Source organism: Drosophila subpulchrella, chromosome 3L (assembly GCF_014743375.2).
Source record: "Drosophila subpulchrella strain 33 F10 #4 breed RU33 chromosome 3L, RU_Dsub_v1.1 Primary Assembly, whole genome shotgun sequence".
Taxonomy (NCBI): Eukaryota; Metazoa; Arthropoda; class Insecta; order Diptera; family Drosophilidae; genus Drosophila; species Drosophila subpulchrella.
The window spans coordinates 4,615,275-4,633,391 of NC_050612.1; the positions used below are offsets into that span (position 1 = coordinate 4,615,275).

The window sequence follows — 18,117 nt, forward strand, 5'->3', positions numbered from 1 at the left end:
TATTGTCATTCAAATCACAGTTTTAAGGCATCATTTCACTTGAATAATTTCTTATGCGAAATTGAAATTAGGAAAGTTAAATTTAAATTTAAACTAATAAGAGATATTTTTTATTTGAAATACTGTGTGGGACTCACAGTAGTAATCGGTTATCATTAGGTATTTTGAAAATAAGTACATCTCTGTAGTTCATCAAATATGAAAATGCAAGCTACTGTTTAACCTACACACAAAAACTGTCTTAGTTTTGGGGCCAATTCCCTCTTAAGGAGCTAACTGGCTCAGAAAGACGACGCCTTCGATTGTTCAATCTTGGGACTGAAAAGTTTATGCGCGTGCGCGACACACAGGCAAAATGACACAGAGGCAGACGGACGGAGATGAGATGGATTGCCGTCGGCGGGACTGACTGACTGACAGTCGGTTGGCCTCAGCTTATCGTCAGTTTCTAGTTACGGATACAAAAAGAAGCTCGGCTCTGGGCGTACTTAAAATTCAATTGAATCTTGAATTATTGCATTGAATTTCATTGTTTGTAAATGCTCGCCCGCTGTGTCTGTATCGGATTGTAAACTGATTTCATTTTCTCCCTGTGCCATAGATTTATTTATTTTTCTAATTTTATTGAATGCTTCAAGTTCAGCCGTCGTAAATCGTCACAAAATGTTATGATTATTATTGGAGCAGGTATTGTATTACATAAGTTGGGTGGTCTGTGACTTTTTGGGGCCTAAGCCGAAACAAAGTATAAGTTAACTTGATCTGTATCCCTTGTTGCCCGGGGCAATTTCTTCGATCGGTAGATCTCTATCGACGACACCAATAAAACTCATTGCGAAAGTATCTGCAACAAGCATCTACACCAGTGGCCACTTGTATCTCGGCGCCCCATTCCCCATCACCGTGCATAAATGCATTTTAAAAGCATATTGAGCACGCGAGTCGATGTTTCATGCTCACGATCTCCAGTCCCCCGATTCCGATCCCCTGGCCATCGGTGTATTCATTTCGCTCCGAGCATTATTTCTGCTTAGCTGCTACTGTTTGCGCGGCTAATTGTGCGTGTGTCGTGCGATTATTCAGCTTTGTATCTCACTTTGTCAGGCTGCTCTCCGGGGGCGTGTTCCCAAAGATACTCTCCCGAACACACCGACAGACATAGACCCATCGAATAGACGTGTGAATTGCCATTCGAGAGTTTCACAGCCAATCAAGAGAGTTATGTCTTCGTATATATGCACACCTCCGACTGAGTGATGGCTAAGCGCAAGTGGAATGAAGTGTTTAAGGTGTATAAATCAGCGAAGATGGGTAGACGACAGCAGATATGTATATGCATATGAGGTTGGCTCTATAATGGGTGTTTGTTTCTCTGTAGGACCCGCTTAAAATGGTGGCAAATAATCAATATGACACAAACCTTTAGTCTACATCGTAATAAATGTCCAGGTGTCATATTTCCAAATACTGCTTATCCTAAATCGTATTTTAATAATCGCGTTTTTATTGATAAATATTCTTTTAAAGGAAAATTATATGTAAATAATAATTTTATCTCTTTTATAACCCATTTCTACTTAATACTACTCACCCATTTAGCAATATACTTTTTTCTTTTTCTCTAGCCGACTTCAGTTCGAGTTCGTTTCCTAAGTCATTTGTTTTGGTCTCTTTTTGCCGTTCAAGTCTTTGCTCTCCCGTTGAGCTGATATAAACTTGTGTCATCTGTCTTGGCTTGTCATAATTACATTTATATAGTCAACATCTAGGTAGCCTGACATTTGGAAATATGTCAGCCCGCACTGTTATGTAATGAATAACGCATTGACTGGCCAGGATTTTCTGGTCCCACTTGATGGATATACACGTAAACACAGACGCCGTGACAGTTGAATTGAAAATACATATATATTTGTTGATATGTATTTTTATATTGAACAAATTTTTGCTGTAGATGGTCAGAAAAAGTTTGGTCATGTGTCAGTGAAATGAAGCTTTTTACGTCAGCTTGCAGAGAGAGAAATAGTACTACTGGCAAAAAGTAAGGTTAATTTTGTTTCTGCCAAACTGTAGATCAGAAATATTATTTGAGCGTTATGCGTGGTTTGCGTGAAGCAATTCGTCTAAAAAAACCAGAATTATGGGCAAGAACAACTCTTTGTTTTTGCATCAAGATAATGCACTGGTTCACATTTCACTATTTCTTCGTGACCATTTCGTCAAAAATTCGACACATATCGTTCGACAACCACCGTATATGCCTGATTTGGCTCCGTGTGTCTTCTGGTTATTCCCAAAACTCAAGAGATCACTTCGGGGAACGCGTTTCAAGTCGATTGGGGAGATAAAACAAATCGAAGAAGTCGCTGATGGCTTTACCGGAAAGGGACTATTTGGCATATTTCGAGGATTGGAAAAAACGTTGACATAAGTGTATTATATCGGGAGGGGATTACTTTAAAGGGGAAGAAATTGATTTAGAGGAATAGCAAACAAGATTTTTGAATATTACTAACAAACTCACCTCACTTGCACACAGTTGTATAGAAATTTTTATAGAAAATTTGTAGACTAAAATTTAACAAGATTCACTTCAATTCTACACGTTTTTATTTACTTTTCTTTTACATTTTGATCGTTCTTTACCTGTCTAGGAAAATAAATTATTTAAAAATAATAAAACAAACAAAAGTCAATGGGAGAACAACACTTTAAATTAAAAATTCTTAAAATATCCTTATAGAATTTTTGAATATAAATTAAGAAAACAATAAAGATGTAAATACATTTACATCGGAAATCAAATGAAAATCATTTGTAAATTGGGCTACAGACTTAAATATATATTAAGCAAATAAACCTAATTATTTTTAAATTATTTAATGTCATTGAGCTAAAATACTAAATATAATATGGATATTTGTACATAATTTCACTGGCACCAAACTGTTCAATTTCATATTACTTCATAGAATATATTTTTTATGTCGATGGGTATTTGTTAGATTTTTTATATATTTTTGTTGTTTTATAATTTAATTTGTATGTTTACTTAACACCTACATAAACTCATTCTTTGTGTCTGACGTGTTCTACATCTCATATATATTAAGCGAAATAGACAATTTTAAATTAAAATGAATTAAATATTTCCAAGAAAACCGCTGCAATACGTTCGCAAATCGAAAATCGAATCTCTTTTTAAAACCCATCGACTTGTTAAAGATTGATTAAATACTCTGTACACACTTAGAACTAAAGTACTCGAAATTGTTTTGGCACTCGAACGAATTCTGCAGTCACGAGATGATCTCAGCCTGTCAGTGTTTGTGATCTCACCAGGGTGAGATCAAGGGGCGTGGACTTTCGGACGAAGGTCGGGGATTCCCCCAAACAGTGACTCCCCGCGGCGGGCTCACTTAAAGTGGGACTATTGGAGGTGTGCGCCAGCGGACTGGCGGGATCAGCTCGCGATCTGAAGGACAAATCAATGGGCTCCTCCAGCTCGGGACTGCTGGCCGTTGGAAACAGCAGCTCATTCTTGAACTGATCCTTGAAGATGGGCAGTTGCGGAACTCCGGCGGCGAGCAGTACTGGCGGCAGGTGGCTAAATGGGGCAAAGGAGCTGTACAGCGGCTCCGAGTGACTCCGGAAGATCTCGAGCAGCTCCTGGTGGCGCTGCCGTTGCATATCCGCATCCGGCTCAGAAGTGGCCGGAAAATTCGGATGCCGCAGATCCATCTTGGGTAGGCTGGAGGCGTTGATGGATGAGGGTGTGGTGATCTGCCCGCTTAATACGCTGGTCGCTCCATCTTCATTGGGATCCTCCGCGGATGATGCCCCGGAATCACTAGGCGTGTTGCTGAGGCGAGATTCGAGCTTCAGTTGCCGCTGGTGATGATGATGGTGGTGGAATTTGGCCGCCTGAAGGAACGAGGGCGAGGCGGCGCCACCCACTCCTGTGCCTACAGCCGCTCCCTCGATCCTGGGCGATGTGGCGGTGGCCGACTTGATGCAGGGATTGGTCTTATCCTGATAGGTCTGCCGCGCCTGATTGCTTGCCTGCTGCAGTCGCGCCAGTTGCTCCAGACTCGCACTGCTCACTCCGCCACCTGACCCACTGCCGCCTGATCCCCCTCCTGCGACGCCCGTCGTGGTCTGCTGCTCCTGCAACAGGCAGTGGATCTTGAACCAGTTAGATCTGCGACCGTAGCGGGAACCACTCTTGGACATCCCCACCAGGAGGCACTTGCGCAGCCGGCACGCCTTGCAGGCCGTTCGGTTCTTCTTGTTGATCACACAGTCTCCGTTGTGCTTGCATCCTGCTATCGCCGCGATGTTGTTGTAGGTACGACCGAAAAAGGACTGCGGAGAAAAGGAAATAGCATTTTAGTTTAGATGACTAATTTAATAGGGGCATGCAACTGGCTAAGATCATTACAGGCTAGTTAATAGGAAGTAAGCTGTACAATTAGTTTTACACCTTGCAGTCGGAATAGAAGTTTTGGTTAAAAGTTTGCAACGCAGTAAAATCCGCCCCTAAAGATATATGATTTGGATCTGTTCGTCTCTGCGCAAAGAATTCTCTCCGATTTAAAGCTGATTTTATGGAACTTTCCCAAATGTCTTCTTTCTATTGTAGATATTATATACATAAGTCGAACGACTATATCATATAACACCACAAAATGATCCGAAAACTAACAAAACCGAAATTAACGCTTCGGGTTTTTTGGTTATATTCTCTTCTATTTGATTTCATATTTTTTCTAAGTTTAATTATTTTTAAACGTAAATATTTAAAGGTTTTCAAGGTGTGTGTCTATAATTTGCTGTTTAAAACTAAATATCTAGTATGTATCAGTACTTTATCGCATTATCATTCGCTTACCAAAGTAAGCTTTCTTAATCAAGTTTTTGGGAGTAACACTTGCAATTAGTTGAGAAAATCACCAATGGACCCTGATTTTTTGTGATTATATGTGAATATTTCCAAGAATTTTCAAGACACAATGAATTTTTAATGGCTATTTTATGAATTTTATGAAAAATGACCGACGAAAAAAAATGAAATATAACAAATCCGAGCGATCCTAACAGGAATTTAATTATATATTAAAAACTGGTTCTTTCAATTCCAATACTATAACACTATGGCCAAAAACCATAAATTGCCTTGTAAATTTTTAAGAATTCGTGGTTGTTCGACATTTTAAAAAGTAAGAAAAACCTTTTTTATAATTAACCTTCTATTGCTAATAATCATATAAATAATTTTATACATTTCTATATCATAAATATAAATAATTTTATACATTTCTATATACAAATTTTTGGATATACACTTTTTCTTTAACATACATAATCATACCTAATTTAAGTTTTAAGTCCAATAAAATAATTTAAGCAAATCGATCACAGATTAACCACTTAACACTTCTCCAGGTTTTTTATTCACCTATTTGCACCTGCCACTGTCATGCTCCACCTATTGAACTTGCTTCAATTACAAAATGTGCGTTTATTATTTGGCCAACTACTTGTAAGACAGCATTAACAATTGTTAGGCAAAAATATACTACTCTTCGTGATCCATTTTCTATACAACAGCTGATTCCCTTTTGTTTTGTGACCATGCCAACTCATGGTGGAGAGCTTGCCCCCAGTTGATTTTGAAGTTCAACTTTGAGTGGTGTTTGATGGGTGTCTGGGACTTTTGTTTCCGATTGCGCTGACTCATCTAATATGCATGTAATTTTTATTTGATTGACTGCAGTTTACAATTGTGCTCGCCTTGGGGCTTACCTAGCTCTATATATGGACCCGCCCGGCTCGCCCTGTGGACTGCTCTGAATTTCGCAGACTTTTTTCCCATGCCATTTGAAGGTGAGCCTTGTATTGTGTCCGCTGCGCACACGTATCTACTTATAGTCAATTAAAAATCGATTAATCTACCGAATTGAATTTTAATTACAGTAATAATGTTTTCGATTTCGCTTTGTAAAAAAGTAAAAGCCAAAATCGAGATCATTTTTTGCACATTTTGACCACGGTATGTGCGAAATGGAGCCCCCCAAGTTTCTCACAATCGTCGGGATTAAATTCTATAAAATATCGATTTGGATTGCTGTACTGGCGTAGCAACAAACTCACCTTGCAGCCTTCACATGTAAATGCCCCAAAATGAAAACCAGCCGCCGGCTCGCCGCACACTTTGCACAGCTGGTTCATCTGAAAAACAAAATTAAATTTTAATTTAAAAATGGTTATTTTTTTTCATTTATAATATGTTTGGTATTACTTATTTTTCTTTCTCGCTTTTTCAACCAAACAAAAGTTAATACGAAACTTATGTATGTTTATATTATAGTACTTAATACCTTAAAAACAGATTGTCAAGGTTGTATTATAATTTTTATAAAGGCTAGACTAAATTGGAGTCTCAAAAAGGATATACTTTACTAGATATCCTTTACTATGTTCCAACTTTCAATTAAAGTTGAATTCTAGGACGCCTTATCAAGTTTAGTTAGAAGCAATTTATTGTACCGTAGAAATTAAAGACTTCATACCCTCTTAAATGTGACTACATTTAATAAGTGTAAATTAACATAAAGTGGTTTTTTTTATGTATTTGTAAGAGATATGTAGATATGCATCTAAATATAGATTGTCATTGGCTGTTATCATTAATTATTCTGAAAGTAAACGGGTTTTAGTGAAGTGATGAATTTCTATAATTGTGCCTTTTATTTATCTCATCGATACCCCTGAATAGGTATATAAAAGAGAAATAAAAATTTAGTTATAGGTTTTTAAGTAAAAGTTACGTTGGGTGGTGAAAATTAAAAAGGATTTGCAGCAATAACTTGGACGTACATACCTACATAATAGTTGCACCTGGAGAAATGTATACACGTTTAATTGTGATTAATTGTGCGTACTTTCGAATCTTAATTTAATGCATTTTACTTTTTGCATTTGAGCAGTATTTCTTATTCCTAGCTATTTTTCCCAGTTACCCCATCCCACAACGTGTTGCCGAATGTCTAATTGAAAAAATCCAACTCCGGCGACCTCTTCACGATTGTCCTTGTTATTGATGATGCCTTTTTTCACAGATTATTTTTCTCTGGGTTGTGTTTTTGCTGGCGGGCCAACACATTGACTCTCGGCTCAGCTGTGATCAAGACGAGGCCATGGCCAAAACAACAACCACGAAAGCCACGCCAAAAAGCGCAAGAAGAAGAACTGCAGCGGCAAAAACAACAACATGCATAACCGATGACCCACTGCGTTTCTCTTTATTTTTATTCTTTTTTTCGGAATATTGTTTTTTATTTCGCTACAGGTCGTGGATAGAAATTGAGGTACGTAGCGACCGGTTTGGGCTTGCACCATCAAAGTTTCGGTCGCGGCAATGTCAGGAGACCCTGCACCTCATCTCACCCTCTCTTTCACCCCGAGAATGCCTCTCTCTCACTTCCCGTGAAGACTACGTTCACACATCTAATGCAACGTACTATAGTGACTTGTTTTGCCTGCCCATAAAGCCTAAGGTCAAGCGAAAAAGATACAACGAGGAGCAAATAAAATATCTACGAAAATCTTGCGTCAACTATTTAATGAGCATGAAGAATCCGAGGGAGGGATCAATTTTGTCATGGATATACATTATAAATTCTTAGATACTGCTTGGGATTTTATTGTCTCATTTGTTAGAGTGCGGGCATTTGGGAAAAATGAGTAATTTTTTTAAGTATTCCTAATGTAAGACTAAAAATTGATAAACTTGTTTTTTAGAAAAAGGTTGTGCACTTTAAGTAAATGGAAATCAGCAATAAAACAGTAAAAAATCATCATCAAAATAATATGAATTATAGTGACACAGAAACTTAACCATTTGCATATATCATCAACTGGATTAATTTTTGCCTAACTATTATGACTATCTATAACCCTCAACAAAGTATTGGACTTTATTTTAAAAAGATGGTACTTGTTTTCCATTTGAGATCTTTTTTGTTTATAGTTAATTACGATTTATCTTGTTCATATAAGGTGTTGCTATATATTTCTGTATTTTGAACGTTTAATAACTAGTTACTAGTTATGAAAAATACATAATTACTTCAAATTTAAATAAATAGTAAATTCGTAGCAATTATAAATGCAATATCCTTAAACAAATAAATAATAAATGGAAGAATAAAAAAAAATATTTTGTTTTCCAAATCATACGTCAATCTTATTTAATGTATATGTATATGTATAAGTTATGTTTTAATAGTTACTTTGAAAATGAGAACAATCTTAAACTTTAAATTATTATTGGTAAAAAAATGAGAATTTTTTGCTAAAAACTTTTAGTAAAAATAATACTCATTTTTATAACTGGATATACTTATAAAAGTTTCTATTGATTGTATAAAGTTAAATTTACCAGTTACTCGTAGAGTAAAAGGGTTACTAGAAGGGAGTAGAAGGAAGCGTATCCGACCCCAGAAAGTATGTATATTCTTGATCAGGATCACTAGACATGTTCGTTTGTCCGTCAGTTCGACCGTTTCTGTGAGCGCTGAAATCTCAGAACTAAAAAAGCTACGCTCAAAATAAAATTAATCCTAAAGTCAAGGAAATCGCCCTATTTTGTCTTCAAGACAAGCTCGCCATAAATTATAGGGTAAGATATTTTCTAAACTTTAGGGTCTTTTTTTTTAATTTTAGGGTAATGCTTACTTTTTTCTAGGTTACTATTTTTTTCAAAATAGAAAACATTCTTGGTTCTAGTTTATGGTAACCATTTTCTTTATTTAGTAACGCTTGGTTGATTTAAGGAAAATTTAATTGACTTAGAAAAAATTTTTTGTTTTATTTAGAAAAAAGAAATTTCAATGACGATTTTCTAAAATTTTGGGTAAATTTTTTTTTGAGTTGGAACTTGGGATGCAGATTCATGAGGTTCTTGTGCAGAGAAAATGTATTTTAACAGGGTGCCACCCCCACTATATCGCCCACATATCGCTTAAACCAGTCTAGCGCTTACATTTTTGAATATTTTGTAAAAGTGTAAACAAGAGTTTGTTCTGAATATAGTAATCAATCAAGCTTGCCAATTTCTTAGATCGGACCATTCATTAAAAAGTTATAAGCAAATAAAGTGTCCCATCTCGAAAACATGCGATTTGCTGCATGCATATCTCCATCTCCCTCGCACTACCTTTACCTGAGTAACGGGTATCTAATAGTTGAGACCCACGACTATAGCGTTCTTTCTTTGTTTTTTTTTTATATTTCCTTAATTTCAAAAGGTCAATAAAATGTGCCAAAATCTAGTAAGAAGATGTAAACAATTTCTTCCGTTTTTCGCATGTGGTTTTGTAATTCTTCATAACCCTTTTCAGAACCAGAGCTGCCCCATGCCAGCCAGGTTAAGTGCTCTACAGAGGTGTCCGCATCTGGACATTTTCTGGACCAGGGCCGCCAGTGGCAGGGAGCTGCTCCGCGAAATGCGCCCAGCAGGTGGTGGTGCCACAACGTGATGCTGCTTCTGTGATAATGGTTAGCCCCATCCGATCCCCGCCGGCTGCCAAATCCGACGCTGGCCTGCCAATGCCCGGCACTTTGCATATAAACGCTCGCTAATGGACACCAAAGGTGACAGCAGAGCGTTGCTAAATTGGCAAACATTAAATTTGCACCTTCACAGCGAGCGCGCCAGCGACCGCGAAACCGTGACAATTTTCGGCACAGCGGTGCGCTTTTCCAGAAAGCAGGAAAATCATCAAGCAGAGCTGGAGCCCGAGGAGATCTTCCATTGCTGACAAAAGCCTCGGAGTCTCCAAAACCCAGAACAGCAGTTTATGGTGAAGCTTCAGCGGTAATCTAGACTGAAAAAATCAACTGAATGGGGGAGTTTTGAGAAAATGGACTTATAAACAACCCGTAAGCAGTGAAGTTCAACATGAGAATGTTTGGCTATAATGACAGCAGTTCAATGGGATCAGTAAATAAAATGGATCATATTGACGTCAAGGTTAAGGCAGTTATGAAAAAGGATTATTTAAATTTATAATTAAAATTATCTCAACAGTTGAGTCTGATCAGACATATATGAACTAAATATATGATGTTCATCTGTAGACTTATTAATATAATATTTTGATCAAATATTACTTATTTAGAAAATACTATAGTAAACTTTTTTTTGCTAAAATATTTATAAATATAAATAACATAAATATACAAATATTGATAGATATTAAAACCTATTTACTGAAAATATGCATAAAATAAATTTGAATGGCTTATCCAAATCGTAATAGAGGTCAATATTTATTAAATGTACTCTCTATGCCAATTCGACTTTACATTACAACAGGTATCGTCGTACCTGATCTCCCAAGATAGACACAAAGTCCCAAATCATTTCGATCCTTATTGAGAAACCCGAGGAAAATGCAATTGAACGGCACGCTTGAGCGATAAAGTTGAAGATTTTTATCCAGAGGCGGCATCTCAATCCTTTTAGCATCTTAACATTATCACGACAGCGACCAAGGCCACTATTCCACGTAACCGGACGCATATTTGAGAGGCTTGTTCTGGGAGCATCTTTAGTTACCCCTTCATTTCACCGAATAGAAGTCATGAAGGAGGACATAATTCCCATGCCACGAGCTAATTAAAAGTCCTCAGGCCGAGCCCCTACAAACGGTGAATGTTATCTTTCTATTTATTTGGTTCGATGTGCAGCTTGGATTGTGGGAAAACAATGAACAGAAAAGAGTAGTGCAAATTCGAAACATTTGACTCTCCTATGCCGTTTCCTTTCAAATTTAAAACCAGAATCCCCATTGTTCATTTCTAAGTGTATATCGAACCCAACAGATCACAACATAGGAACGATCTTGGCTGACAGGCTTATCGATTAAGCCAAGATTAATGTTACACATTGAGCTGAAACAGACAATTAATTAGAAACCTAAACTGCTACAGAAAATACTTATTGATCGTAAGCCAAGTGGATGATTGTTCAGATCTAATCTCTGGAAATCTACAAAATGTTGTGTGCCAGTCCGAGTTTAGCTGGAGATGAACTCGATGGGGGACAAGTTCAGAGCGGCTTAGACAATAAGAACCAGATCAGTTGGTCGCAGCTACATTCTCAACAAGCTCATCAAGTCGCCGTTGACAGACCTAAAAAATTGGAAGAAATCTTGGATTTTTCTCAATAAGAATAATAAACAAGGGCCCAAAAAAATGTGTCCTTAAAAGCAAACAAAATGATGGACAATGCCAAATCAGATAAAGGCAACAGAGGGAGAAAAGGTGTTCAAACAAGCAAACCACGATTGTCTAAAATATTTTGAAGCCGCTACAAAATAGAACAAGAATCAAGAACACAGCCCGCTGAACCCCGGAGCATTGACACAATCTGCAATCCAAACCCTTCCGCGACCCGAATCTCCTCCGATCTCGGCAGACAATTGCCGGTAATATGCTTTATTATTAGCCCTGCCAGCCACTGGAGACGGACATTCGCAATATGCAAATCCACTCAGCAGTCACACGCTCTAGTTTGAATTGTCTGCTTCCGCCAACCTCGATCCTCGATCCTAGGACCTCCATCCTTCATCCTCCGCGATCGAGGATCCACGATCATCCAGTCGAAACGCTGCCTCTGGCCCTTTTCTGCTTGATTGCCGACAGCAGTTGGACAATTAAATGTTTGAATATCTCCCAACTTTGTCCATTCTCTGCCCCTATTGTAGTAATTTCTTGACACTTATCGCACAAAAGGCAATAACATTATTAATGAGCATGTCAATGAGCTTCTTTTGTCTTCACTATTACACTTTTTCTGGTTCTCCTTGGCCGTCCTTAGTGGTAAGTATGAACTCATGGGAGTTAAGGTTGGGTCTTGATTACAAAGTAAATTCGCTAATTCTTTTTGCACACACATAAAACTTGTTATCATTTTTGATTTGTGTCTTGCCTTTAATCGAAATGCATAATTTTATTGTTCACAAATTAATTTTAATGTATTTACATAGTGGTTTTTATTACTTCAGACTTGTCTTTGATCAGTGAAATTTATTTGAATTATTGATTTTATTAATGTAGGATTTATTTTAAATGTTGCTTTTATCATAAATTATTCTTTTAACATTATTTGAATTATTTTTAATGTTAAGTGCTGTAATTTATTAAATTAAACCATTTAGTATATCGCAGTTTTTGTTAAACTTAATTTAGACAAATTATGCAAAACGGTTCTAATTCAATTACATTTTTTATTTATAAGCCTTTTTTGCCTGGAAAGTGTTTATGTTTATTTATTTACTCAGTCTGGATTTATGTATGATGAATTTTTAATTAGGTTTGCCTTATAGGTTTAATGAATAAATGTTTTGTTTATTTCCTAAATATATCATATGTCATTATGTGACTTGCAAAATATACAATACATTGAGTATTTGTTAAAATCTCTTTTAATCATATTTGCTATCATCTTACCTTAGAAAGAATTTATATTTCCAAAGCTGCATAAATTAAAGGTCCTAAAAATTCCACTTTTTTATTTTATTTTTGTTTAGATGTTAACTTTTAAGTTTTTTTTATAACTTCACACACTTTGGGTAATTCGGGATAAATATCAATTGATCATATCAGATATATTCTTCACATGTCACTTGCTAAATCCGAATTAACGCTGGTGATATAGCGACGGCTTTTGAGGGAGATTGTAGCAATCACGTGGCGCACATAAAGCCGAAGAACTTCGCGATCGGTTGGATATAGTGCGGTGGCGATGACGATGGCGATGGCGATTGCGAGAGCGAGAGAGCAGCGGAAGCCTGACTGACGGTGCTTGGCAGCGGAGCGTCCATCCGAGACTAAATCGATGCCGTCGTTCTGAGCGCCAAACAGACTCGGACTGCCAGGTTGGCCCTGGCCTCAAAGATCGTCTCATCCCAGCAGCAACATCTGCAGCGCAGCAGCAACATCAGCAGCAGCAACATCAACAAAGCGCACGCGTCTTCGGCCGTGTGTGTGTGCGTCTTCAACAGTGGCAGGGCAAGGCGAAACTTAACTGTTAATCGGCCACCGCTGCTGCAGGAAATCCTGTTTGGCGAACAGCTGCTGCGGCAAATGCTGCGCCGCTCAGCTCTGCCGCCTTTACAGACCTGTTAAGTCGGTATGATCTGTAAACTGATCCGTACACTAGGCCAACTAAAATGATAAGAAATTTTCAGAAATTAAATAAAATCGAATCAAAGATATCTGTTAAATAGTCAATAGGGAGCCCAAGGCAGTAAAGCTACATATTAAACATTTTTTACAAATATGTCTTCTGTTTATAAGATTGTGGTAAGAACTGATAAGGCTTATCCATCAATCCGAAATAGTTGTTTTGCAATACAAACATATAATGAGCTGAATATCTTAATAGTATTAATATCTGAATAGTACACTTAGAACAAAATTAAGTATTTCGTGCTTCAGTCAAGTATTTTCGGTGTCAAAATGAGATACATCTACATAATATTAACATTTTGAGTTTACTTACGACTTGACGCTCACGGGAATTAGCATTGTGTTATTTATGCGCCTTATATACCGAGCACTTTCAGAATAAACAGTTGGGAATTATTAGAGTTGACAGATATTTAAATCCAAAATTTGCTCAGTGTGAGAACTTTTTCAGCACGAACGTTCTAAAATGGTAAGCATGAAATCGTTCTTAAATTAAGGCTGTTTGTACTTGATTTCAGCACGGTGTTTTTCCTTGAGTGTAGGTAGCTTTAAACTGCTTTTATTTCTAACGGATCAAAGAAAATACTATTACTAATATCAAGATTAAAACTGAGTACGATACTATTTATGTAAGATATTCCAAACAAGTGTAAATGTTTTTTTAAGTGTACTCTGTTACCGACTTTGCTTCGAACTTGTTCGCTGTATGTTTTCAGTTCGGTGGTTGTGGTTGAGGTTGCTGTGACTTCAGGCTCGGCTTGAAACTCTCCGCTCTCTGGAAATTTACCGCTGGGCGAGTGGTGCTTCCCCCGAGTGCTGAACTGTGGTTGGCTGTTGGCACCGGCACGATCTCAAAACGTTTCGTTCGTTTTCATTGAATATTGTCTCGATGCGGTTGGCTGTTGGATGTTGGGTTTTTTACCCCCATTTGACTTACACACGATACTGTTATCATTTGAGTGTATTGGCTGCGAGAGTGTTGGCACAGCTTTGTTCATTGTGCATGTGCATCCATTTGGACTCGTATTGGACGACTAATGTGGCAAGGAGGTGGGCACTTAATGCCCGGCGATCGGTGTAAACAAACATTGGGAGAAATCAAGAAAACATCGGAGGGAGTTTGTTGCTTGTCCCGCAAAATGGGGAAAACGAGTTTGTTGCCTAAGTCTTTTGTATCACTCGTATTTTAAAATGATTTTAGTGTTTATCTTTATCGGAAACTTCAATATTATACGCGAATCGAATTTAAAAGCATTATTTCAAAAAAAAACTTCATGGATTTGGGCTTATCTTATTGATTAAAATGTTGCATTAAATTGATAATTAAGAAATATTATAGCTGTTACATTACTAATTATTACAGAGATTTTAAAATAAATATAAAACAGCCATAATACCCGTAAAAAGCAATATATTTAAACCAATTAAACTAAATTTGACGGTGTACAATAAAAACCCAATTGCAAAAAAATAATAACTGTTAATATTTCCTTGTTTAAATTGGACTTCCACCAGAGGCAATTGCCAGTGGAACAATCAACGCGTTTCCATACGTCTAATTGAATTCTCTTGTCATAAGCATGATCAGATGGCTGCCTCTGTGCACTCAGGTGCCCACTCGAGTGATCCTCGGGCATTTGGCCAGTCTTTGTCTCTGTCTATCTCCATCTCCAGCTCAAACTCTCGGCTTCTGTCACTTGGTGATGATGATGATTTCATTTTAATAACACCACTGGCCGGAGAAAAGTCCAGCACAGTGGAGATCGTTTAATACTCTGCATTCGCTGCGGCCGTGTCAACACCACTTGACGGAGTAACAAGGAAGCGCAACACTCTAAAACGACGTGTAATTTATCACAGCGAAAAGCATTTAGCCATGAACTGGAACGGAGACTCCAGCTCCGACTGGGACTGCAACTGAATCTGGCTAGTTTCTTGCAGTAGTTTCCTCTGGCTCTGCCTGTCAGCATAGTTGTCGTCATAATCTGCCAACTGGCGATGCAGCTCCTGGAGCTGCTGCGCTGCCATTTTAGTCTGCATATTAACATTTCTCCTGCTCGTGGGCAGATCTCCCATCTTCCCTCTGCTCTGTCCAAATTTTTAATTAAGTTCGGGCCTTGGCAACGGACCCGTACGTATCTCGCCTGCTCGCGTGCTCATCTCCCGGTGATGAGTTGGGGCATTAGCTTTGATGGCTGCTCATATTTATTAGAGCGCAATCTGGCTCAAATTGTGGCCACTAGAAGCGATTTAGAGAGCAAGGAACTTTAATCTAATTAAAAACGGGTCGGTTGATATGCACTCGAAACGGAATTTTCATCTACATAAATAGCATTTGAAGAGCAATAAAAATTAAATACATGGTGCACTGTTCCTGTTCTTGATTACTGTAAATCTTTTTTAATATTAAAACATTTTGTATGAAATTTAAAAGCTATGGTCGTAGAATGCTGTTAAGCCCTCCAAGCTATCTAGATATCGTTATAGAATCTATTTCATCTTAGAACAAACAAATCTGTAACCAAATATAAAACCCATGGGTCAGCTTGTCTTTAAGTCTAAGGCAAAACTTAAAAAAAAGTTTTGTGGCAAGTCAAGCACGTGATTGAGCTCGGGTCTGCAGGCTAAAATAAAGCGAATTCGTGTTTTAAAAATATAAAAAAATCGTATCTTAAAATTCAAGACAAACCCAGAAAGCAAACCCAGAGCATAAGATAAAGTTGCCCACAATAAAATAAGACTTGTAAGACTTGGTTACGTAAAAACGGAGCGACAACGGTTAGACTGATTGGGATGGTGATACTGATCAAGAATATAGATTCTTTAGGTTTTTTATTTTATATACAAATTTTCTTCCTACCAGGCTATTAACTAAAGTCTACATATTCCCCCTTTTCCTCAATGCCCGCTTAAATTTTTCGAGAAAATTTCAGTCAAGCCAAACAAAGATTGCCAAACACTTAAACAGGTCTTTTTTGTGCACTAACATGGCCAAATACAAATTGTCCATGGCCAAAAAAAAGACGAAAACCCAAAGAAATCACAGCAAGGCACAAACAAAATAGGCGACAAATCTCATGAAGCTGACTTGAAGCCGGAATGCCGGAGAATTGAAGACATTTGGCGACATGCGATCGATGCCAAATCGATCCAGATACAGATACTTTAAATCACAATTTCAATTGAACGAGCGCAGGCCGGCCGAGCCAAAAATCAGAAAAATCGATCTGCGCACATGTCAAAGGCGGTAGCAAACTCTCCAGCAACAACGCGCGTAGACGCAACAACATCGGCAGTAGCGGCAACAACATCGGCAACAACTGGCAGGCAGCATTTTATTTCAATTTCAATTGATTGTCGTACAATCGCCATGAATAATTCAATTTTTAGAATTGCATTGCATGAAGTCAGATAGAGATAGCTGCTGGACAGGCGATCGACGAGGGAGAAAGAGAAGGAGTGAGGAATACGGAACATGGACATATTTTTGCCACTGTCTGTTGTTGTAGCTGTAAGCTGTAGTCATTTGCCCCTTCTCCTTGTGCCTTCCCGACCCCCAAGTCGCTGTCCCTGTTATTGGCGATATAAGGTCGTAAAGGAGATCGCTCATCCATATATTTCTGTAAATGTTATTATCAAAAATTGGTCGATATTTGCATATTTTTGATGTACTTATTTTTGATAAAAAGTTTCTATGATTTCTGATGATATTCGCTGATATTATTGGAGTTATGAAATAATATATAAGTACATTGCAAAATTCAGAAAAGCCATTAGAAATTCATTAAAAACACCGGTTACGTATAGGTAGGTAGTATACTGTCGTGTAATCGAGTGTAGCGAGTTATCGCCCACAAACCATTAGAAAGAATCTGTAGAATTGAGCATAACTTTACTGTCTAAAGAATTGGCTGTATTGAACGTTATTTGATCTACGCGTTATATTAATTAATAATTCCAAATAATAAGTACAAGTATTCCAAATATATATTTTGGAAGCTTTTAGCCAATTATTAAAATCGAAGGAAATTAGTAACGAGGTGTTGAAAAAGCTTGGTTTAATTTTGTTTTTAATAGTTCGCAATTAATTTTATTTAAAATTAATTTAATAACACTAAGTTCCAGAAAAGAGTTAAATGTTTTGTTATAGTAAATAAATATTTTTGAACAGTAACTATTGGAGGTTCGTATTATACTCGTACACTCAAGATGTGAATCTTCCAAAAATTTAAAGCACTTCAACAGGACTAGAAATAAAGGCAGATGCTTCGATTGTAAGCTATTTTTTAGGGTTCAGTGGGGCAAGCGACGTAAAACGAAATGCATCAAAACATCATCTTGAACCATTAGCAATGTCAGACACATTAGGCATCCCCTGCAAAACAGGACTCTTCATCTGCCATAGAACTCCAGCCAAGCAGCGTTGATTAATGAGTTTATTATGCAACAATTATGTTTATAAACAGTGAGCATTGAATGCGAATACAAATCGGAGTGAGTGTCCCGTATGAATTTGGCTTTTGAGCGTTTCAAGATCACGGATCATGTCAAATTAATGAACTCGCTCCCGGCTCTTGACTTTGACACTTCATAAAGGTGTCGACGCAAGGAGTCGGCATCCTGCCAAGGACAATAACCGGCCTGCTAATTTCATTTGCTTCACTTTATGCAAGGACATGGCTCGTCTCCCAAGACATTCCCAGCTCGCATAAATCACACGCCGCCGAATTTGCATAACTCCCGGCGCAGATCTCTCGAGTAATTTGTTCTGCTTAAGAGGAAACTAGTTTGCGTCCTGTCATGGGATACACTTAGCATCCTTTTTTCGGCCTCCGTCTCGCCGAAGAAGGCGAGGGG

At 37.7% G+C, this 18,117-nt stretch overlaps 1 protein-coding gene across 2 annotated transcripts; it reads right to left on the reverse strand.

The window, feature by feature from the left end:
- Positions 1–2,762: 2,762 nt before the first annotated feature.
- LOC119553299 (protein embryonic gonad) lies at positions 2,763–12,925 on the reverse strand. Of its 2 annotated transcripts, none has more exons than XM_037863617.1 (3): positions 12,520–12,925; positions 6,154–6,231; positions 2,763–4,365 (listed from the first exon to the last, which is right to left on the reverse strand). In XM_037863617.1, exons 2-3 carry the CDS (start codon positions 6,229–6,231, stop codon positions 3,313–3,315), a joined length of 1,131 nt encoding a protein of 376 aa, XP_037719545.1. In that variant the 5' UTR covers positions 12,520–12,925; the 3' UTR covers positions 2,763–3,312. The 2 variants fall into 2 exon arrangements, with proteins under 2 accessions (XP_037719545.1, XP_037719544.1); XM_037863616.1 differs by lacking the exon at positions 12,520–12,925 and adding an exon at positions 10,394–11,122.
- Positions 12,926–18,117: the final 5,192 nt, after the last annotated feature.